At 50.4% G+C, this 22,616-nt stretch overlaps 1 protein-coding gene across 2 annotated transcripts in view; it reads right to left on the bottom strand.

Annotated features, from left to right (window-relative positions):
* Positions 1-19,117, bottom strand: part of TNFRSF21 (TNF receptor superfamily member 21) — a 35,523-nt gene extending 16,406 nt beyond the window's left edge. Inside the window, exons 1-3 of one of the 2 annotated variants that reach the window (XM_085057012.1) lie at positions 18,870-19,117; positions 12,521-13,175; positions 10,290-10,787 (exon numbers count right to left, since the gene is read on the bottom strand). In XM_085057012.1, the coding sequence (XP_084913138.1) occupies positions 10,290-10,787; positions 12,521-13,175; positions 18,870-18,923 (1,207 nt within the window). In that variant the 5' untranslated portion in view covers positions 18,924-19,117. Of the gene's footprint in view, positions 1-10,289; positions 10,788-12,520; positions 13,176-17,875; positions 18,000-18,869 lie in introns of those variants that run through there. The other variant, XM_085057013.1, reaches the window with a different exon arrangement.
* Positions 19,118-22,616: the final 3,499 nt, after the last annotated feature.

Below are 22,616 nucleotides of genomic sequence, written 5' to 3'. Positions count from 1 at the left end.
CTAAAGCTGCTCTGAGCTTGCCACAGCCTGAGTGGTCCTCCTTCTTTGTCACAGGCCACAGGAACAGCATGAGAGAGCTGTCACCATCCTGCTGCTAAAGTGGGAGACAACACCACCCCTCTCCATAATCACCACTGATCACCCAGCCTTGCTCACGCCTCCGACAATGAAATTGAAGAGGAACGCCCACAGCTGAGCTGTGCTTTCCATGGTCAGCCCAGAACAGGCAATGACAGCATCTGAAGGATCCAGGACATCCGTATGTGTCTTAGGTACCTGAGCAGGAGGCATTTTAATTGCCATTATCTTAACATTGCAAATCTCTACATGTCATGATGGGCTACTCCATGTAGCCCCTAATATTTTAAGGCAGTGATAACCCAGAGCAATGGCAAACTATCCTTCAACCCAGGACAAGGCCAACATGTTGTGCACAGCCAAGCATGAAGCCCAGGTGAGGATGTACACACATGGGAACACAGGCACAACCAGGCACATCTACAGCCAGGGCAAACTGGGACAAATGGAGACAAGTCTGGAAATGGACAAATGCCTCCAGAGTGCCACAAGCAAACACAAGTCCAGTTCATCTACAAAGATGCTGAGCTGAAGGGAGGACCTTGCTGGAGAAGCAGGGCTCCCAACTCTCTACAGCCTCCTGTCAGTAGTCATAGAGAGCAATAAAGTCCCCCCTGACCCTTTCTTTTCTCCAGGTTTAACACCCTAAGCTCCCTCAGATGCTGCTCCTCAAACCTGTGCTTCAGCCTCTTCACACCTGCTCCATTGCCCTTCTCTAGACACTGCTCACCTCTGTCTCATCTTCGCCACAAGCACGATTTCAGTTTATTCAGTGACTTCCACTTGCTTGTTTTGAATCAGGTTCAAGATTTTTCCCACCCACTTCCTGCTCCTTCAGACGTGCCCTGCCTCACTGCGGTACAGCTTGATGTAGAGAGAGCAATCAGTCCTTCCACGTCACCAAGGTGGTCATCAAACACGCACTTAGGACTTGGCTGAGCTTTAATGCCTCGCTCTGGACAAGCCTCATTGGTCTCCCAAGCCATGCTATTTGCAGGTTGGACACAGACCCAATTTGTCAGCATCACTTGGGCTTCAAGCAGGGCAAGGAGCCAGTGTGGTGCTGGGGCCATTACCAGCAGTGCTGGCACATTCACATACAGCACCTGCAAGGCACTGTTTCTCTTCTCTGCCAGTATTTTTTCACATCTTCAAGCAAACTTGAGAGCAGAGGAAGAGCTGCCCCACCAAGGTGACACCCCAGCACCCAGCAGTAAATATGGGGAAGTCAAACCACAGCCACAGAGGTGCTGAGGCTGCTTCCTCTCCCCACCCTCTCACAAATGAGATTTCATTGTTTTCATTTTCAGAGCTCAAGTCAAACACTATTTGGTGTTTTTCAGAAGAGTGCTCCTTAAGAAAATGGCACCTTTAAGGGGAAATCTCATGGTCAGAGCTCTCCCAAGCCATGCGTCCTCTCATTCCCCTAATAATGATGGGATACAGCACATAACAGAGAATTAGTTCAAGTTTTATAGGCATCTTATACAGCCAGGAAGGAAAGCTCAGATATCCCAGCATCTATAGCATACACAGATTCATGGAGTGAGCAGCTCAGCAGCCCAGGGCTACAGAGACAGCTTCATGAAGTTTCAGAAAGGCTGGATTTCAGGAGACTCCAAGCTCCAGCCCTTCATCACCAGGGACAGGTCCCACCAGTTGTCCCACAACACCAGGGTGAACTGACCTCAACTATGCCAGTGCCAACCTGAGCTGGAGCACCTGGAGCTTCCAGCACCTGCACACTGATAGAGGTATTCCAGGGATGGGCAATATTAGCCTGTGCACCACCTGCTGTGACAAATCGTGACTGTGACAGGCAGGCTGGATGAAGCACCACAGACAGAGAGCACAGCCCAAGGGCACATACAAGTCAGACAGAAAAAACACAGTGATGCAGCCCAACCCTCCCCTACACCCAGATAAAAGCTCCAAATCACTGCAAAGCCAGCTCTGCTCCTGAGCTCAGCCCACCTCCCTCCTCCAAATATCCTCCTGACTCATGTGAAACACAGCAGCCTATTTTTATGTCTGAGCACACACTGAGAGCCTGTACAAGTGAGCCAGGATGCAGCACATCCACACTCCAGCTGACAAGATACTTCAGCTCAGCCAAACCAGGACTTTGAAATCCCAAGTACACACCACAAATACCTTCCAAAAATGCAAAAATCCCACCAACCGCTGCCAAAAAGGGGAGGTTATTTGAAACTCAGTTCCTCCCCCTGCCACTCAAAATATACTTCAGGTCCTAAAATGAGGAGGTTTGAAGATGTGCCAGGTCTTGCACCTGGGTCAGGACTTCACCAGTATTGGCTGGGGGATGAAAGGATTGAGAGCAGCTCTGCTAAGGTTTTGCAGGTGCTAAGGATTTGGCATTTTGCTGTGCTGTGTCCAGCTCTGGGGTCCCCAATATAAAAAGGATGCAGACCTCTTAAATCAGGTCCAGAGAATGCCACAAAAATGGCCAGGGGGCTGAAGCACCTCTTCCAAGAAGACAGTTTGTTCAGTCTAGAGAAAAAAAGGCTGCCGGGTAACCTTACTGCAGCTTGCCAGTACCTAAAGGGGCTACAAGAGAGCTGAAGAGGGACTTTTGAGATGGGCATGTAGTGACAGGACAAGGGACAAAGAAGGAAAGGTCTAATATTAAAAGAGGGCAGGGTCAGATAGGATATTGGGAAGAAATTCTTCCCTGTTGAAGGTGGTGAGGCCCTGGAACAGGCAGCTCAGAAAAGCTGTGGCTGCCCCATCCCTGGAAGTGGTCAAGGCCAGGTTGGATGGGGCTTGGAGCAGCCTGGGATAGTGGGTGGCATCCCTGCCCACAGCAGGGGGGTAGGAACTAGATGATCTCTGCAAGTCCCTTAACCCAAACATTTCTACGACTCTAACAAGAGCCTTTGTCAGGCAGGAGGAAGGGAAACACTCACAAAAACTTGTTAGTGACAGAATAGTTTTCCCAACCATGAAGGATAGTGCTGCTATCAGACCCTCCCAGGACCCAGTGATTCATATCCTTAGCAAGTGCTGTTTGGGCAACAAACCACCAAATGATATGTTTGGGGTTTGTTTTTGGTTTTGTTTTTTTTTTTTTTTTAAAGGCAAGCCTGAAAATCTTGCAAGGCAGAAAGGGACTTCTAACAATCATTTCCCACAAGCTCTCTGGAAAATAATTCAGCCAAACCAGGCAGTGGAGAGAGGTCTGTGATCAGCCGCATGCAGTTATGAACATGTTTCCGACCTCAGAACTTGAGAATCAGCACGAGACAAGACCTCCCTTCCCAACACATTCCATGGAAATCATGTCTGTAACAACCCCTTGGTCCAACCCTCCCGGGACCCATCCGACCTCCTGCTCAACACCATGGGATGCCACACCAGGGACCCAGAGAGTAGACTTGCTCTTGCTTTAGTCTGCATGAGAATGGCCAGCATAAGTATTTTATGTAATTATTAAATTTTAAACGGCTTTTGCAGAGTTAATCTTCATTATAACCCTCTGGGACAGCTGGTAACCCTGAGCACACACACTGCCACAGCCAGAGCCATATAAATATCCAGACACCCACAGATGCCAACCCGAGGATTAAATTCACCTCCTGCATTTTTTTTCCCCCCAGTCTTGGAGAGTGAGGAAAAAAATGAAGAAAAAACAACCTTGTTATTCGAGGAGTGATGTGTGAGAGCCTCACTGATGTGAGAAATCACAGTCCTCCCGGCGCTGAAACCGGTGTCGGGTTTTTGGCAAAAACACCCTGGGCTCAGAGTGGTTTTCTACAAGGACAATTCTCCTCTCCTGCAGAGCTGCCCTGCCTCCCACACTCAGCCCTACACCTTAATGGGCAGGCACAAATCCCAATCCCTCATTAAATTAATACAGGGGCCACCCAGGAATTTTGACCATGGCATGATTTGGGTTTTCTCTTCTTTTCTGAAGCAATTTGGGAACAAATGTTCCAGCTTCCCAGGGCAGCTCCCCGCAGCCCTGTACAGCTGCAGATAGATGGCTTGTGTAGCAACACACATTAAAAGTGATCAAGCATCAGTGTTTGGTGCTAATGCAATAAGGCTGAGGAACAGGAGATGATAAAACCTGCACATGATTAGGTTTCTTCCTCTCTAAGCAGAACAGTAGCCTCCCACGTTTGCACTTTCCAAGGCTCCCTTTCATCATGAAGCCCTGGTCAGCTCTTGCATATGCCCTTTGGAAACCACATAGCTCCCTAAAACAAAGATGCTTTTTGGACAAACCTGAGCAGTGTTTTACATTGAGTAGTTTGAGGACGATGGTGTTCTGAACTTGTCAAATGCCACCCCAATGCTCCCACGGCAGAGGTTTGTGCTGCAGGTAAGCACTGCTCCATCCCACTCTAAGCAGAGCATTGTGCCAGCAAACACAGCACAAAATGCAGCAGAACAAGCTCCAGTGAGGGAGCATCCATACTCCTTGTGGTGCCCAGCACATTCCTGCCTCTTCCAATTTCACCAGCTCCCCTTCTGCTTGGGTCTCACCCTGCGAGGTGGACAGGCTGTCATCAGAGGATCAACAGTCATCTGCACATCATCAAGCTGCAGATGCCAGAGGAGAGACTGCTTTGGAAAACTAAACCAAACACAACACCTTCTCTGCCTCTCTGTTTTGGCAGGTGGACAGACATCAATCCCTCATCTCATGCTCTGCTGCCAGAGCTGTATTACGGTTTGCACACAAGCCCAGGGCTGCTCCTCTCCAGCCGTAGCTGCAATTACCGAATTATGTCAGCAGCAATGGGCACACCTGCCCTCCTGAGATGCTCTGGGCATCTCTGCCCCACCTGTGATTTGGGCACAAATCCTCAAGGCCGTCACATTTTGAAGCTGGTAAAGCTTTTAACCCCTTTTGCTCCTCCTCATGCTCTGCAGAGGTGCAGTAGAGCTCCTAGGGGTGTGTTTCCACAGCAGCTCCTCCATCCTCACCCTGCCTCCCAGCATGATGCTCTTGCCACCAGCTGGGACTTGTTCAGGAGTTGATCACAGGGAAAACTATCTCTACCAAACAAAACCACTAACTAAGAGGCTTTCATTTCATTTACCCACATCAGCCCAAAGAAGGGGTCCTAAAGTGGCATCCAGTCACCCCATAGACCTGCGAGTGCCAACCCTGCAAGAGTTTCCTTATTCAGGGTAGCAGTTAAATAGGTTTGAGGAATAACATCCTCAGCTGGACTGTTTCCATGCACTTGCTTCTCTTCATTAGGTGATGGATGTCTAGAAAAAACTGACTTTAAAAGCCCACACATAACCTTAATATGCTGTCTCTTGCAAGGAATCATATAATTTTACTCCTATGAGCATCTTCCAACTAACCATAAATGAGCACCTGATTCCATTTGAGGATCAGCCTACAATGACCCAGCCATCCTCACACCCCCACTGGCTATATCCATGTGGGGCTGCTTTGGAGCTGCAGCACAGCATCAGGATCCCTGAGGTACAAGGATGTGGTCCCCCTTCAGCACCCTCAATGACTTCCTCGGGAGCAGACCAAGCTCAAGCCTAGCCCTGGTCTCTCAGCAACCAGGATGCAAGACAAGGGCTACTCCCTACAAATCTCCAACCAAGAAGATCCTGACTCCCAGTGTGCTGACAACTGACCAACCAAGACCCCCAAATCCCAACACTCCCCATCTCTCCAGCATCATGACTCAACTCACCACTTTGATTTTGAGCCATTTTTAGCACATGTTCTTCTACATGCAGTCAAGCCTCAGATCCACCCCAGCTGCAAAAAGCTTTTGCAGAACAGCTAATTTCTCTGATTATTTAACCAGAGGCTTCCTGGCTTTGCTCTCACCACCCACTGCAATAATGTGCAATTACAAGACTTGAAGAAAAATAAAAGGGAAGTGGCATCTCATGCCAGGCCAGCGCTGCCAAGATCTGTTCTTCAGTCTTTCAACTCCAGAAAAAACACCAAACTCTTTTCTTGCCTCCTGGCATATCATTTCAGGCAGCTGCTTCTATACACAGGTTTTACCCTAACATTTTACATTCTTTGTCTTTCATCCTCTGCTACTAAATGGATGAAAGCCAAAGGCAACACTATCAGCAATTTCTGCAAAAAGAATTCAAGCCCATCTTCGTGTTTGGCATAGACCAATGGCAAATTTGGCATTTCCAAGGCATTTGAAAGACAGGCTACAATTCTCAGTTTTTTCTGAAAGGTTTCTGCAAGCTCATTTCCTCACCTCTGGAAACATCTGAAGAAAGGAAATGGGTATTTGCTAAAATAAAGGCATGAGCCCACTGTGTAGGCTGTTCTTGACCTTCTAAAAGAAAGAAGTCATACAAGGTTAAACCACAGAGCCCTATCAGCCCTGTACCACGTCACTCAGGCACCATGTGGATAATTTCTCAGGAAAACTCTGACAAACTGTCAAGTCTTGGATTCCTATCTGCAGGGCTGTAAAATAAGATCCAGCTGAGGCAGCAAGAGGTCCAGCTTCTCCAACCACAGCTACACTGTTCTACCTTCTCAGTCTCTCTCTGGACAGCCCCTGTTGTGTGGATGGACACAGATGTGGAGGAAGACTGGCTGCAAACTCAGGCCATTAGTCATTGCAAGCTCTTCCCAGACCTCTGAACCATTTAATCCAGTGAGAAGCACTGGCATTTGGTGCCTTGGCTGGAACATATCCATGCTAAGGACACACAGGTCTAGTTTTAACACCAACCTCCCAAGCTACTTCTATTTTTATGTTTGGGCTGTTATTTAAGGCATGTATTATGACCAGAGAGAGGACAGGGCACAGATACCAGCTCACGGAGAGATGAGGACGAGTGAACCTCCTCCTGACAACAACTGCTGATCAGGATCACACATCTATCTCAATTATTTAAATAATCCAGGAATCAAGTCCCTTCAGGAACTGAGTAAGAGTTTGAGCCTCTGCTTCCACCCTAAAGTCCTCCTCTTTTGGTAAGGAGCCCAACCACAGTGCCACGTCCTTGCTCCAGCACTGAGCTGTGCTAGTGCCACCATTACCACGCTTCACCCAGCACCCACGGCCTCAGAGCAATAAAGAACTTAATAATACTTAAAGTAATAAAATCTCCCAAACAGGCAAAGCCTTGGATGCCCACTTGGTGCCTTGGAGGGTTCAGGGGGGTTGCCAGTGTGAGGGCAGGAGCCCAAGCCCAGCTCCTCTGAGGAGAGGCTCCAGTGCCTACGTCAGACCCGGACTTTCCTTTCAAAGGTTAAAGCTGTTTACTGAAAGGATTAGGAGGGAGGAGACGGTAAACTAGGAAGAAGTGGGGATAGACTGTTTGCAAGAACTACATAAACAGGCAATAAACACACCCCAGCCCCTCGCTGGTGTCCCTGCCAACCTGTGGATGAAGGTCATACAGATGTGGGTGCACTGCCAGCATCCAGCCCAGGGGCTACACCCCCACCCACAAGGATAATTTACACCCTAATTGACTATTCTCTACACCCCTAGTGCAACCACAAACCAGGCTGGTACCTCAACCTGGGGAGCAGCTGTGCTCCTTACACCTCAGGAAGCTTTGCTCTGGTTGCCTACCATGGAGGGATCCACACAGCAGCACAGGAGGAGAATGATTTCCCCTCTGCAACAGCCTGAAGTTTGCTCCTGGCTATACTCACCCCTGTCTGAAATGCTGCTTCAGGATGAAGCATGATTTGGGTACAAACAGTCTGGAGCAGCAGAAAGCTAAGCCATGATGCAGCAGCTCTGCAGAACATCTCAGCTGTACAGCCAGTTATTAAATAAAAGGTCAATTCCTTTATGGCACTACACCTCTCCTTTCAAGTAAACAGTCTTAAGAGCCAGACATTTCAACAGGAAAAGCAGAGAGGGATTTATGCACCACTGCAGAGGAGAATAATTTCCATTTCTGACAAGACAGCGCAGCACCACCAAGTTAGAGCTAATGAGCAAGGCCCTTCCAGCTAATGCAACACGATTTGGTTTGCACTAAAAGCAAGACAAAGCATTAATTGGTTTGTGCCTGTCTGCCTGCCTTGATTGCACAAAGTTCATCTCAGGACATTGGGTGGCAGGAGGAAGTCACGAAGCCACCCATGCCAAGAGGGAGCCCGCGTGACTGCTGCGTGAATGACTGGGAGCAACAGCAACAGAACCATTCACCTCCAGACCAGGGAGGTTCAATAACACCAGGCTCCTTTATCACCTGAGTGTGGTTTTACTGTTACAACCATTTTATTTCCCGAGACAAAAGGAAAACTTAGCAAGTATCTTGTGAAATCGATGCAGCTGTTAACAGGTGACAGAGAAGGCTGGAACGACTCACCCTGGGAAGCACAGGGTGACAAGTGAATGATGCTGTCCCCCAAAGGATGACGAGATCTGGGAGGTGAGGTTTTATCTAAATGGGTTAAAACAGGTCATTGCTCTCCAGGTGAACCTTCTCTTACCTGCATGGTTTCTTTAACCTGAATCATGCTCAGTGACCCAACACACAGCAGTGCCCACAAAGGCAGCTCCAACGTGGCTTCCAGAAGGATCAGCAGCAGCATGGGCACTTCAGCATGGTCTGAAACACCACGACAGAATCCAGAGCTGCACCCACTCACTCTAAGCAGCGTGGTCTGGTCCCTGCACTCCAGCATTCCCTGTCTGCTACAAACTCCACCCTGCTCTGAGGTGCTTCAAGAAACAGGAAAGTATCAGAAACTCAGCCAACTGCTAATTAAGGTTTTGGGGGAAAGGGTTACTACAAGCTAGCAACAACCACTTGTTTTTGACCTATGAATCATGGCCAAAGCCACACATTCTTGGTAGTGCCCACAAACAAGGATGTTTAATAAGGTTCTGCAATGCCACTGCACATCACTCATCACAGTCTCAAGTGCTGTGCTTTGGGTGCCACAGATTTTAGGGACAATGATGTGCAGGAGTTATGAGAGAAAGTTACCAAAACCAGAAAAAAGTTTAAGAGAAGAGTCTTAAAAAGTCAAAAAGTCTGCAGCCCAAGAACACAGAAGAGTTAAAAGGAAACTAATAACCAACACAAACACAAGAGAAGGCAGAAAACCAATTCCAACAAGACCTTACTGGTCGTATAAATGAATTAATGAAGGCAAACAAAGTGTAGGTCTATTAATCAGCAGGAAGGTGAAGAGAGTACACAACAGAAGACGCCCTATTCAAAACCTTCTTTGCTTTGTACTTGAGCATTGAAGGATGACTTTCATCAAGGACTGATCTCTCTTAAACCTTCCAATCTTTGTTCAATTCATTCTTTGTTTGCCCCCCTCCCTTGTTAAATGTGCTTTTCTAAAGGTTAACTGTGAACGGATGTTTAAGGTTGAGCAACGTCAACCCAAAGCAAGGAGTCGCCAGTCTGCAGAGGATAAGGGAGAGCCAAAATTGCCACGGGAGCTTTGCAGAGGAAAAACTGCATCCCACTAGGGAGACCATGGCTGCTTGATGCTCACAGTCACGCCACCATTAATTAATCCCTGATTTTTATAAATTTCAACTTAATGATCACAACATGTCATCCTTAAAGTCTTGTCAGAAAGCTAACAGCTAATCATCCACTAAATTAACAGAAAACACTACCAAAAAGAGAGTCCAAGCAGACGTGATGACACTCGTGGAGCTGTACACATCCAGGACTCAGCCTTTAAGGACAACGTTCCTGGCTCCATTGTGGGCAAAGGGCTTGGGACACAAGCCAGCACTTGAGATTTAGGGCTAAGAACTGAAATTGAGGTCCTGCCAAGAGGTGGGGGATGACTCAGCCTTCCAGAAACAGATGGCAATGGAGGGGATAAAGGACATGAAAGGCAACCAGACCCATGCCTGAGTCACCAAGAAAATAAGGACGATGTCAAACAGAAGTGGAAAGGGAAGGAAAGGGTGGGGAGGGAAATGGTGTCTTCATTAAAAGTCATTCTACCAAAGGAAGAAGGGTAGAAGAGGGAGATGCTGGGTGAGGAACAGCTGGAGCAAGCAGGTGACATTCCCTCCATTAACCCTTCCTTCAGGAGCAGGGACACACCACGGGAACTGGAAGGAGAAGAAATCAAGAGCGAAGAAACATCTGAGGAACCATGATATGGGCCTTATCCTCATTACGAGACCCACTAAATTAGGAAAGCCACCGGTCACTGCCTGTGGGTGCAGCCCCTCCAGAGCCCTGGGTTGGAGTGGGGAGGACACCACATGGTCACTACTGCTCACCGTGCCCGTTGCAGTAATAGATCCACTTCTCCCTGTTCTGCGTGGGGGTGGTGGACTTTTTCATAATAGCTTTTTCCACAATGGCACTGGGATCTTGCCGGGGTCCCTTCTTCAGAGTCCGTGAGCTCTTTCTGACGCTGCAGACGACGATCACCACCAGGACCAGCAGCAGGAAGAGGACGATCATCCACGGCAAGTGCTCGTTGATGTCGAAGTGCTGGTGGACGTTCTGGGAGCCTCGCCGGGGGGGCCTGTATGGGATGCTGGGCTTCTCGCCCCCCATCATCTCCAGGGATGGCTGCTTCTCCAGCGCTTGGCTGGCCTGCTTGTGCCGGTAGCTCTGGGCCTGGCTGGTGGTGCCGGTGCCCAGCAGGGTCCCGCCGATGCCGTCCGTCTCGTTGGCTGAGGTCTCGTTGTAGTACCGCGCCCGCTCCACCATGCTGCTGGACGCGCGCGGCGCTGGAGACGGGACAAAATCGGGAACTGAAGAGTTCAGACCTGCGGGAGGAGAGGAGAGTTCAGTGTCACGGCACCGGAGATGCGATATGGCATCACATCACGGGCTAAGACCTGCCTGAGCATCGGCTTGGCCAGCAGACAGAAACCCAACGCCAGGCAGCGAGAAAGAGTAGAGGTGAAGTTGAGGTTTGCCTCTGGGAACAGATGGGTACAGTTACAGAGGGAGCTTCAAGGTAAAACTGACCCTTGCTGGTTAAGGCTAGTGGCAGCTTATTACAAAAATTAGTTATTAAAGGCATGTTGTCAGTCTGTGCGGGTCCCACATGCTGCATTTGTCAGAAAACCAACAGCTTTGAGCAAGTTGTTTTTTGTTTCTTAGGTTTATGAACATAGGTTTCAGCTCATTTGTGGAATTTCGTATTTAGGCTAAAGGTACAAAAATACATGACAATTTGCAGGCTTAGTATCTCTCCACTGGGTTTGTTAAGGAAGCACAAACATTTTTTTATCAGCCCTGCAAGCAGCTGCAGATGAATCAACTACAAAATAAGTAGCCAATCTCTCAAGCAACCAAACTTCCCCCTAAGAGTTCCCTTCCATCTTTACCGAGTTTCCTCATCAACCAAGTTTGATATCTGGCAGGTCCCAGCCAGATGCAAAATATAAGCCAAAGCCTGGCAAGAAGAGGAAGAAGGGATGTTGTGGCAAAAACTACGAGTTATTTAGGAAAGTCATCTTTTGAAGATTGTGTCTCATCCCAGCTGAGACAGAGAGTGGGTGTATTTGTCTGTACCTGGTTTTATCCCTGACTTGGTTACCCAAAACACCCTAACCAGGACACAGACAGGGAAAACACTTAAACTTTTACGTAATTGTCAACAGTTGATTTCAAAGTTCAGGAAACACCCTCCTGCACACTCCCAATGATACACCAATGTCAGGGCAAGTTTTGAGACTTAACAGGCGAAGCACTGAAAGCCTACCACTGTCAACACTTCCCTGCTCTTATATTTACCAACTCAGGTGTTGAGGTCATCAAAAGCTGCATCTTTTAATTAAAATGCCTCATCTGAGACACTAGGGAAGTTGCTTTCCAGGGAGTGCAGAATACCACCTCAAGTGGAGTCCTACAGCACCCCTGAAACCAGCCACAGCTAAGGCATCACCATAAAGGCTATGATGATGAACCACTTCCAATTAAGTGAGAGAAGGGGGAATTCCACAAGGTTCTCCCCACCAGTGGCAAGATGTGTAAATCTTAAAGAGAGCGAAGGAAAAAAGTTACAGGAGAGCCCAGGCTCCTGCAGGGCTGTTTCAGCAATGGTTCCCATTCAACCAATACTCTGACAAAGCTCAGAGTGAAATGCAGCAAGCAAAGAACAGGCACAAAAGCAATGAATCCATCAGAGGATTCTCCCTGCTGCAGGGAGACTGCAGCAGGGGTTTTCCTGCTGCATCCCAACCTAGGTTCACCACAACTGCACAAAGACTTGTGCCAGAACATCACAAAGACAGGAAAAGAGGCTGGGCAAAGTCATGCTCCTTCAGCCCAAACAGCAGAACAGCCAGAAGTCCAATCAGGACTGCAGCCTCAGTGAAGATGTTATTAAATGTGGTTTATTACAAGCAAGGGTAACCCCATGCCAAGAAGCAGAAGCACCTACCAGGCTTTAGACCAGGTTGCTTTTTAACAGCCTAACACCAACCCTGACCAAGGCAGAAACACAATCCCTCAATCAAAACCACACCTGTGTTTCAGGGATGGGCATTACCTTTGGGAAGATCAGAGGTCGGTGGAACTTCATAGGGCTGCTCACCCGCTTCGGTGCTTGATGAAGTCAAAGCTGTGTTCGGAAGGGACGCCGGAGAACCACAGACGTTGTCACTCTCCTTCGTCCCCGGCTTGATGACCACCATGTTTTTCCCAAAGCAGTCAGTGTAGGGTTTGCACTTCATCACACTAGAAGGCACATCAGAAAAGGTACCACGAGGGCACGGCTTGCACCTGACGTCTTCGGTCTCGGTTCCTTTCTTGCGGACGCCCCAGCCGACCGGGCACACCGTGTAAGGGACGCAGGTATCGTTTGTCTGAAACGTACCAGACAGGCAAGTGCACTCGCGGTCAGTCAAGGCAGTACAATGAGTTTTCTCAATCATTGGCAGTTCGCAGGGTTTCCTACAAGGGTGGCACCGCTCTATGCCATTCTCATGCTTGGTAAAAGTCCCGTCTAGACAAGGGCTGCACTCTCTTAAGGTACTCTTTGTACAGTGCTTAGACACGTAGGTTCCTGCAGGACATTTGTCACAGGTCAGCTCTTCGTTGGTGGCACGGTCGAGGTGGCGGTACTTGCCAGGGGAGAGGCTGATGGCATTCTGCTCAGAGGTCAGCTTCGACTGACCATCAGCGGTGCCAAGGAGCATGAGCAGCTGGAAAACAAATAGGAGGTATCAGCCAACAACAATGTGCAACTGGCACCCTCTCTGCCAGTGACCCCTTGTAGGATCACAGGGGATGTCCCAGAGCTGTGGGACCTTGGACAAGTTACCACACCCAGGGGAGGGAGCTCAGCGAGGCTGGAGTGGCATGGAACCGGTGCAGGTGGCAGAACACTCTCCAGACACATCCCCAGCTACAGTTATAATTGCTTAAATTTGACACCACACTTCTCTGTGAAACTAAGCATCATTTACACTGCAACCCTGCCAGGGTGGTAAATACTGCTAATTGTGTTTCAGCGGTACGTGCTACCTGGCCACCCCAGGAGAATTCAGACCAGCTTTGCATTTCAAGGCTGAGAGGCTCCAGCACAAGGCAGGCACTTGCCGACAAGACAAAAAACACATGCAGATGGCAGCTCTGATCTGTAAAACTTTCCTCCTCTATTTGTTAATCTGCACTTGTTCAAATAGTTACCTTTCTGAGTAACACAAACCAGGATGAAATCCAGGCTAGCGGCTGCTTCTGGACGATTTCTCAGCTCCTCTGCCTTTCCACGGTTTTTTAGGACCTGGTACAAGTGTTGGGTTTGCCGAGACCGCAAGGGATGTTCTGCTTTGAGCCTCCAACCACATCTGAACCCACTCTAAACCAGCTTCTAAACCAGCTGCATTAGCAACAGGAGAGAAAACCCAGTGCTATTTTTACACTCTTCAAGGAACTCTGCTGTAACTCAGCTCCTCATTGCATCAGACACAGGTAAAAGGATATTGAACTGAAACCAGCTGGGCTTTGCCATATGATGGTTATAAATCTATCTCTACTGATTTCCAATCCCGAAGCTTTATTCCCTTAATTCCTTTGCAGTGATGCTGCTCCACCCCCAAGAGAAGCTCCATCTACCGAGAAGTATCTCTGCTTCCTCCAGAAGACCTCTGGTTCATGGATTTAATGTCAGTTATGCCAGCGCAGATAAGTCACCAAAAACAAAATGCATATCAAAAGAAAGGCTGACACAGCACACAAAGCAACAGGAAATGGGTTTTCAAACAGCCACAGGCTAAGTTTGGAAGGAGAGCGGGAACTAGTCAGCATTACCTTGAGTTTTCAAACATTTTCTACACTGAAGGTAGAAAGACCAGAGACCCTAACGCTGCTCAGCTGCAGAGCGAAGCACATAAATCACTTGGCTGTGTTATACAATCCCTAGCCTCTTGCTCTGCTACCTAGTCTGGGCTATCAGCCAACAAGAACATATTCAGAAGGAAAAAAAAAAAATAAAAAAAAAAGGGCTCCCAACAACATGACTCTGCAGAAGACACATCGTGGCAGAGCCGCAAGCTGCGCCGCGTCATTTTTGGTGCAGTCTCTAGCTTCCTGGAAACACACAGCACATTTCTGTTTCACCTGCTAAATAATTTACAGCTTGAGATTAGTACAAAACACTTCACATTTTTATTTTTTAGTTTATTTAGTTTTCTCCCCCTGAAGCAGCAATTACAGAGCAGGCAGAAGCAGGCAAGCCCGCAGGAGCTGACGAGGATCCTGCAGCGGCCAGACTAATTACGGCACGTCAAATTAAAAAGCAGGGCTGCCCTGGCAGGCAGCAAAGGCTTACAGGATGCATTTTACTTTTCTCCTCCCCTAAGACATGATTTAACAAAGCGCTTAGCTGGCTCTAAGGAAACCTGCCACCCTCCCCGTAATCTCCATGACGCATCCCTAAATTAGCAAAGTGGCCTCTTAAGGTGGCAGGAGGGGTCACCTCAGTTACTCACCCTCCTCCTGTGCCAGCGCCGAGCAGGACAGGGTGACAGGAGAGGCAGGAAAAGCAGTGGCTCTCCTGCCTCACCAGGAGTGAGCTGTGTGCTGCTGTCTCAGATCCTGATTTCTCCCTCTGCATCGAGCCAGACCTTGGGAAATCCACGGACAGCCCCACTACAAGCAATGTACCATGGATTCCCTCCTGTTCTTCTTGCTCTTCCCATTCCAGCACCTTCCCATCCCTCAGCCGGGTAACTAAAGCCTGGAATAGCACTAGGTTTCAGTTGGCTTTTTTGAGGGTTTTTTTAAAACTGTATCTCAAGAAAAGCAGTGCTGGTATTTTTGAACATCTCAAGATCTTCAGCTGCACATGCACTTCCAAGCTTATGGAGAACAGCAAGTTCCAGTGGGGGATGGCTAAGCAGCATAGAGCATCTGCTATTTATTCAGACTGGCATTTCTGGTCCCTAAAATAATCCAACTGCTCAGGTTTTGCAGCACTCAGGTCTCTGAAAGCAAAGGCCAGGAGCAGGAGGACATCTTCAGCCAAAAAAAGACATCTTCTGCTGGTTTGGTCTCTCACCCTCAGGGCTGCCCAGCAGTACAAAGACCTGCACCTTTCAGGCTGGAACTGACACTCCCAGTTCCAGTGGCAAAAGCAACCAAGTACTGAAGCAAGCTCTGCTGAGCCACTGCACTTCATTACTCTGTTACCAAAGGAAGTGTACAGGGTAACAAAAAAAAACCCACAGAAAAAAGCAAACTGGTGCAAAACAACACTAAAGAGCAGGTTTGGTTTCAGCAGTTTCAGGGACGCTTTCCGTGCCCAATGCAGGAGCAAAGAAGGGTTGGAAGTGACAGGGGTCCCCTTCCAAAAGGGTCAAGCAGGACAGAGTGGCTGCAAGCCCCAAGAGCATCCCCAGCACAGCACCAACACCCTGCACCGCACGGGCAAAGGCACCTCCCAGCCACCTTCACCTATTTCAGCACGTGAAAGTTTCATGGTACAAGGAAATCAGATCAGGCTGGGGGACACCATCATTCTGACCTCCCCACACCAGGAAACACTCAGAACAAGGAGACCTTCACATTCAGCTGCAAACAAACCCTCAAGGCAGCAGCACCCCACAGCTGGTGTGAGCACAACCCACCTCAGCACCACCCAGCCCGATGACTCCATCTCAGTGGGTGCCTCTGTGCTGTGCTTCCATCGCCCTTTATCAATAACTGTGCTGCAGGGAGACCTGACAGACAATCTGCACAGGAAACAGTTCTTAGGGGGCCACAAGCTGCCTTGGCATGTGTACAGAGGATGCAGCTGCAAACACCTGAGAAACCTGGTCTAGGGGCTGGCATTCCTGCCCATGGCAGGGGTGTTGGAACTAGATGATCCTGAACGTCCCTTCCAACCGAAAGCCATTCTATGATTCTATTAATACAGCGTCTCATTCAGGGACCCAAACCCGCACAGTGACTCAAAACACCAGCACAAAGTTGGTCAATCAACTTTCCATCCTGAGATTTGTGCCCTAAAATGCTGTGACAGCAAGATTGTCATAATCTCAGGTTGTGTGCAGCACTGCCCTGCTGCCAGCCTTGTGGGGACATACCAATAAACTTAAAACTAATTTTTTTAAAAATTAAAATAAAAACAAAACACGAACAGTAGCTAAACACAGGGCACTTGACCCTGGTAGAGAAGAGCAGGAGCAGAGACCTGCAAATGAGCAGGGACCAACAGTGCCAAACTGATACACTGGGAGTGGTTTCCAAGGAAAACCAGCAGAATTTGGTAGAAACGGCAGCTGGCTCTGTGGCAATGCCTTGGCACGGGTGGGGGATGAGCTGCACTGCCTGCCGCCCTTCCCAGAGGTCAGCTGCACCCTTCGCCGACAGTACGGGGAAAGTGCTTGCAACATTAAAGTAAAAGAAATAAATATATAAAAACACCAGAAAGACAAATAAACTGATCTGAAGTTTTACGGTAACTCGGCAGACAGAAGGAGCCAATGTCCTGTCCTGATCAGTGTAAAAAGGATCAAATTACTCAGCCCGAAAAAAGTTGCCTGTGAGGGGGGTTCTCAAGAGCAAGGCAAGTTTCTGCTTCTTGCAACATGACCAGCTATTTCAGCTGGTTTGGGGTTTGTGAAATGAGAGTCCGGGACTCACTGCTCAGCAGTTCCTTTACTACATCTCAAGAGCGAAACACAGGGAGACAAGCGAGCCAGAACAGCAGCACCACAACATCTGGTCCCCATGAAGGAAAACCCAGAAGCCAACCCTGCAGCCAGCGCGGACCAGAGCTCGGAAGTATCCCTGCCAGCCACAGTTTTGCTGCAAACAGATGAGATCCCCCAGCGTTCCAAAAGACCCAAGCTGAAGTAAGGTGATATCATGCTGGTTCCAGGCAAGGGCTGTGGGGGAGATGGTGAAAACTACCTTGCAGTAGTCAGTGGGGTCCCAAAAAATCCACCAAGCAAATAAAATCACAGCCAACACCTGCCCCGCACAACCACTGTCAAGCTGCTACTGCTCCAAAACCCAGCAGCCAGGCAGATTTGGGGTTGCTGCACCAGTAAAAGACCCACCAGCTACCGATTTGAACATACTTCCCTTGAACATACTTCCCTCAAGCTGGGAAGATGTTAACTCCTCGTGTGACCAAGGGGAGAAGCCCAAATTTTTGAAAGTATTGGATAAAACCCGGAGAGGATCCTACCAGCTCACAAGCAAATGGGAATTTTGCCTTGTTTGCTTGTATGATCACACACACACAGAGGTGTGAGAATACACATGCACAAGTAACATACATGTGTGTTTGCTTAGAGTCTCGCTTCGTTCCCCAAAATTGCTGCTGTATTTCCCCACACCTTTATATCACTCTTTTTCCCCCCTTTTCCCTCCATACCCACCATTACCAACTGACCTCCAGGATCCCAGCTGGAGCTGCATATCTCAAGCTCCCCATCAGCATCTCATCTTCCAGACATGCAGCAGCACTGGCTTCTCCCGGCTCGCTCCTCCCAGCGGGAATCCAGCACTGGGGAGCGCCCAGCCAGCACTGAGCAAGGACCTCATCTGCTCCACCACTGCGCCAAGTTCCCCTTTGCCTTCAGAGCAACCAGCTAATGCCCTTCCAGCTTTAGATTATTTGTTGTTTACTCGGATTCCTGTCGAGCCAGCGCCAGCTTGCTCAGATCCACCTTGAGTTCAAGAGCAAGTGCTCTCCTCGGTTACACAACCCAGCCGCAGCAGCTGCGGCGTCTGCCTGACACACCGAATTACTGTCTCTCCCCAAATCGACGGGATGTAGCCCTAAAGCGCTGATTGGGAAGCGCCCTACCTGGGAAAGTAAATGGGGAGATAAAGCTGCCGGAAAACATTTCCGTGATAAGTCAGGGCAGCTGCCTGCCATTCGCGGCGGGGAGTTCTACTGCCTGGCCAAAGGGTGGCAAGAAAAGCAGCTGCGGGGAGGGAACGGGCGGATGGGTGGGTGGATGGATGGATCTCTGTCCAGCGCCGAGCTCCCGGAGCAGTGCAGGGAGCAGAACAAGGATCCGCTCAGCTCTGGGTGTGTGGCACAGCCCTGGCTGGGGGATGCCGCCGCCCGCGCTAACGCGGGGATGGGGAGGATGGATATCGCAGGGAATATCGCACCCAGCCGGCATGCCCTGCCACGACCCGGAGCTGTGGCGGGCAGCACCGCCCGGGGAAGGCGCAGCGGAGCCCACAGAGCCCCCGCGGCGCGGAGCGGGGTCGGCGGGACACCCAGCACAGCCTCCCGTGCCGAGCTGCCCTTAGCCGGGGGAGGTGAGGCGAGCAGCCCCGCACTGCAGCACATCCCCACCCACGCCGCGGATGCCGCGCGGGCGGCGCACGCACGGACCGATCCCGCCGCTCCGCCACACGCGCGCACTCACCGCGAGGATGCCGGCGAACCCGGCGGAGCTCCGGCTCGCCGCGGCGGCCCCCATGGTGGCGGGGCCGCGGCTGCGGGCGAGGCGCTGCCCGTGCGGCCGCGCTGCCTCAGGCGGCGGGGCGCGGGGCCGGCGGCGGCCGGGCGCCCATGGCGGGGGCCGGGCCGGGCCGGGCCGGGCCGAGCCGGGGCCGGGGCCGGGCCGGGCGGGGCGGGGGCCCTGCCGCGCTCCCACCTGCCCTGCCCTGCCCTGCTGCGGGGCCGCCGCGCGCGCTCTGCCGCGGGGGCGGCGCGCACGTGGGGGCGGCGCGCGCGGCGGGGCAGGGGCGGGGCCGAGAGCTGGCGTCACCCGCCCGCGCGCCAGGGCGCCACCCCGCGGCACGGGACAGCGCGGGGAGCGCGCCTAGGGGATGGGGAGGGAGCGCGCTTAGGGGATGGGAGGGAGCGCGCCTAGGGGATGGGAGGGAGCGCGTTTAGGGATGGAGAGCGCGCTTAGGGATAGGGAGGGAGCGCGCCTAGGGGATGGGAGGGAGCGCGCCTAGGGGATGGGAGGAGCGCGCCTAGGGATGGAGGGAGCGCTAGGGATAGGGAGGGAGCGCGCTTAGGGGATGGGGAAGGAGCGCGCTTAGGGGATGGGAGGAGCGCGCCTAGGGATGGAGGGAGCGCGCCTAGGGATGGAGGGAGGGCGCTTAGGGATGGAAGGAGCGCGCTTAGGGGATAGGGAGGGAGCGCGCTTAGGGGATAGGGAGGGAGCGCGCTTAGGGGATGGGAGGGAGCGCGCTTAGGGGATAGGGAGGGAGCGCGCTTAGGGGATGGGAGGGAGCGCGCTTAGGGGATAGGGAGGGAGCGCGCTTAGGGGATGGGAGGGAGCGCGCTTCGTCCCGCCGTGCCCGAGCGCCTCCCCATCGCCCACCCCGTGCGCGGGGCAGCGGCAGCTCCTGCTCCCCTCGGGGTTTGGGTTGCGCGGAGCTCAGCCGTCCCTGTGTCGCGGGCGCGGAGAAATTGCTCCCCTCGGGGTGGGTGTTCGGCACCGTGAAATCGCCAGGGTTTTTTTTTTTTTTTGTCTTATTTTTCGTGTTCTCCGGTGTCAGACATATAGGGAAGAATTTTTTTTTTACAGAAAGGGTGGCACAGGTTGTCCAGAGAAGCTGTGGCAGCCCCGTCGCTGGAATTGTTCAAGGCTGGGTTGGACAGGGCTCTGAGCAGCCTGGTCTAGCGGATGGCATCCCTGCTATTGGAATTCGACAGCCTTTAAATGTCCCTCCCAACCCAAACCATTCTGTGACTGTGAACATGTTGCACATTCCCTGTGGTAGAGGAATGCATCAGGGAACAGACATTCCTCCGTGGAGGAGGAGTAGGTGGATGCTGAGGGTGGCCACAGCGTAGACAGTGTCCTCACGTTGGAAAATACACCAGTTAATTTTTATTTTTTTCTAAATCAGAAGTTTTGTCCTCCTTTGTCCCGGGAAAAGGAATGTTGAGCAGCTTTCCCGGGCATTGTTCCACCAGGTGAGGTCTGATGAGCTTAACATATCAACAGACTGGGAGTAGCCCAAAAGACTATCAGCGGCCATAACAGAACATCAGCTCCAAACCTCACCCCTGGCGGGGTCAGAGACACATAGTCTAAGAAACGAGAGATAAGAAGGAAAACCTAATTAGCATCAGAGGTGAAGAAATCCGGTTCCAGTAAGAAACCCAGTACTAAGAACTCTACAACTTCGGACCAATGAGCACTGACCCAATACATTTTTATGAGTTTTGACTGCATAAAATATCTGAAAAATCTTGTAAAACCTATCTGTCATGGAATGATTCTCTGCACACCCGGCTTATGTGTGGACGATATGATTTCTGTGGCACATCCTGGACAGAGAATAAAGCAATGCCTTGACTCTCTAACATTAAAAATGTTGTTGGAGGGTTTTTGTTTTTCCCACAGTTTCGGTGACACACCCATCCTGCAGCATCAGAGCAGGGTGGCCAGAGCAGGGTGATGGTCACAGTGTGCACTGATAGCTGTGGCACGTGTTGGAAACAGGTCCAGGTTTGTCCAGGGAGTCAGGGGGAACAGGAGATGCGGCCAGAGTCAGGACTGGAAAGGATGCAGCATGTGTCCAAAGTCCTTACAGGATCTGGGAACAGAGATGAGACTTCAGGACTGCTCCAAAATCTGACCAGGAGACCAGGGCACCCCCAGGTATGGCTGATCAGAGCTTTCAAGGTTTATGAGTGCAGCAAATCAAGGCTTTTTATGACTCTCTACATTGCTGATTGTCTAAGTGAGGAAAACACTCAAACACCTGACCTCCAGAGCCTGCAGAAATCCTGTTGAGCAACAGTCACCTTCTGGAGATGTCCTGAAGGCAGATGAATCAAAGGAGGGTTTCAGTGCCACACCAAAGTGAACAGCACAGAATTTATAGAATCCTGTCTAAAAAAGGGGGAGTGGTGAGGGGGGGGAAAAAGTGGGGTTCTTGACCTAAAGAAGTGTGGATTTCATCCAAGCCCTTTTGAAGCTCACAAGAGGCCTCATTCTCATTTCAGGGAGTTTTGAGTCCAGCTAGAAGGCTCCTCTCCCAGACAAAGTGAAATTTTTCTCCCCACACTTTTTCCATCTCTAATGCTGAAAGAGAACTGGAGAGGAGCACTGACCCTTGGGAGCCTGGGAATGAGTCTGGAGAGCTTCCCTCCCAGAGCTGGGGTGGCAGTGGCAGGACTGCTGTTCCCAGGAGGGGATAAGACCGAGTGTGTCACATGTGCAGGGAGAAGATGTTCCTCCACAGCTGGCTGTGCTGCTGTGCAAGTGCTGCAGAGCCCTGTTTTGGGCTGTGCCTTCCCTCGGGGCCCCCAAACCTGGGAACAACATGCTCTTCCCAGGAGGTCAGCGAAGGGGAGCCTCATCCCAAAGAGAGATCACGATGCAAACCAAGACACAATGTTGTTCAGAAGAAACGGGATGCCATCACTGCTTTTAATTCAAAATAAATTGGGCAAATAGCAATAACACAACTGGGTTAACAGCAGGCTTGTGGATGGTGGAGTGAATGTTAAGTTTAAAACTGTGTAGCTCTCTGATTAAATATAGGGCAGATCTTGGGGCAGAACTAGGTGGGCTGGTTGTGTCTGGGCTAGAAGAAGGTTTGAAATGCCCCAACAGCACCACTGGATGCTAGGTCCATCAGCACTGTGAAGGGCAGCATTCAGATTGTAGTAGGGAAAAGCAGAAAAATAATCATCTGGAGGACGGAGTGACTCAGGGGATTGGCAATAAGATGGATCATGTTACTGCTGTGGAAGGGATTCCAATTAGTTACATCCACTTTTAATTATTATTATTTATACAGAACCTAAAGGCAGTCCACAGATTATCCAAAAATGCACAGGCTGATCTGTAAATCCCCCATCACTCCCCCCCTCACAGCCCTTGCAATGACAAACCCCAGTCACGCTGCCTGGACTGGTTCATACTGGCTGAGACACAAATTGCTTATTAGTGACCAACTTGCTGCTTCTCCACTTTTCTCAGTCTTCAAAAGGAAAATAGGGAACGGGTGACTGAGGTCGGAGTTTCGTGTTAGGTGTTTTTGTTGGAAGCAGCAGCAGCTCAAGAAGTTCCTCCTCGCCTCTCTGCATTTGGTTCCTTTTTTCCCCTTGTGCCACCCCGTGAGTCATGCAAATACACCCAGGTCAGTGAACTGGTAACTTTAAAAAACAAGAAGGAGGGTTTTTTTTAATCAGAGTTGGT

The sequence above is a fragment of the Lichenostomus cassidix genome, chromosome 3, assembly GCF_008360975.1.
Source record: "Lichenostomus cassidix isolate B80296 chromosome 3, HeHo_3.0, whole genome shotgun sequence".
Taxonomy (NCBI): Eukaryota; Metazoa; Chordata; class Aves; order Passeriformes; family Meliphagidae; genus Lichenostomus; species Lichenostomus cassidix.
Note: the sequence above shows the minus strand (reverse complement) of the source record. Positions and strands in the feature narration are given on the sequence as shown.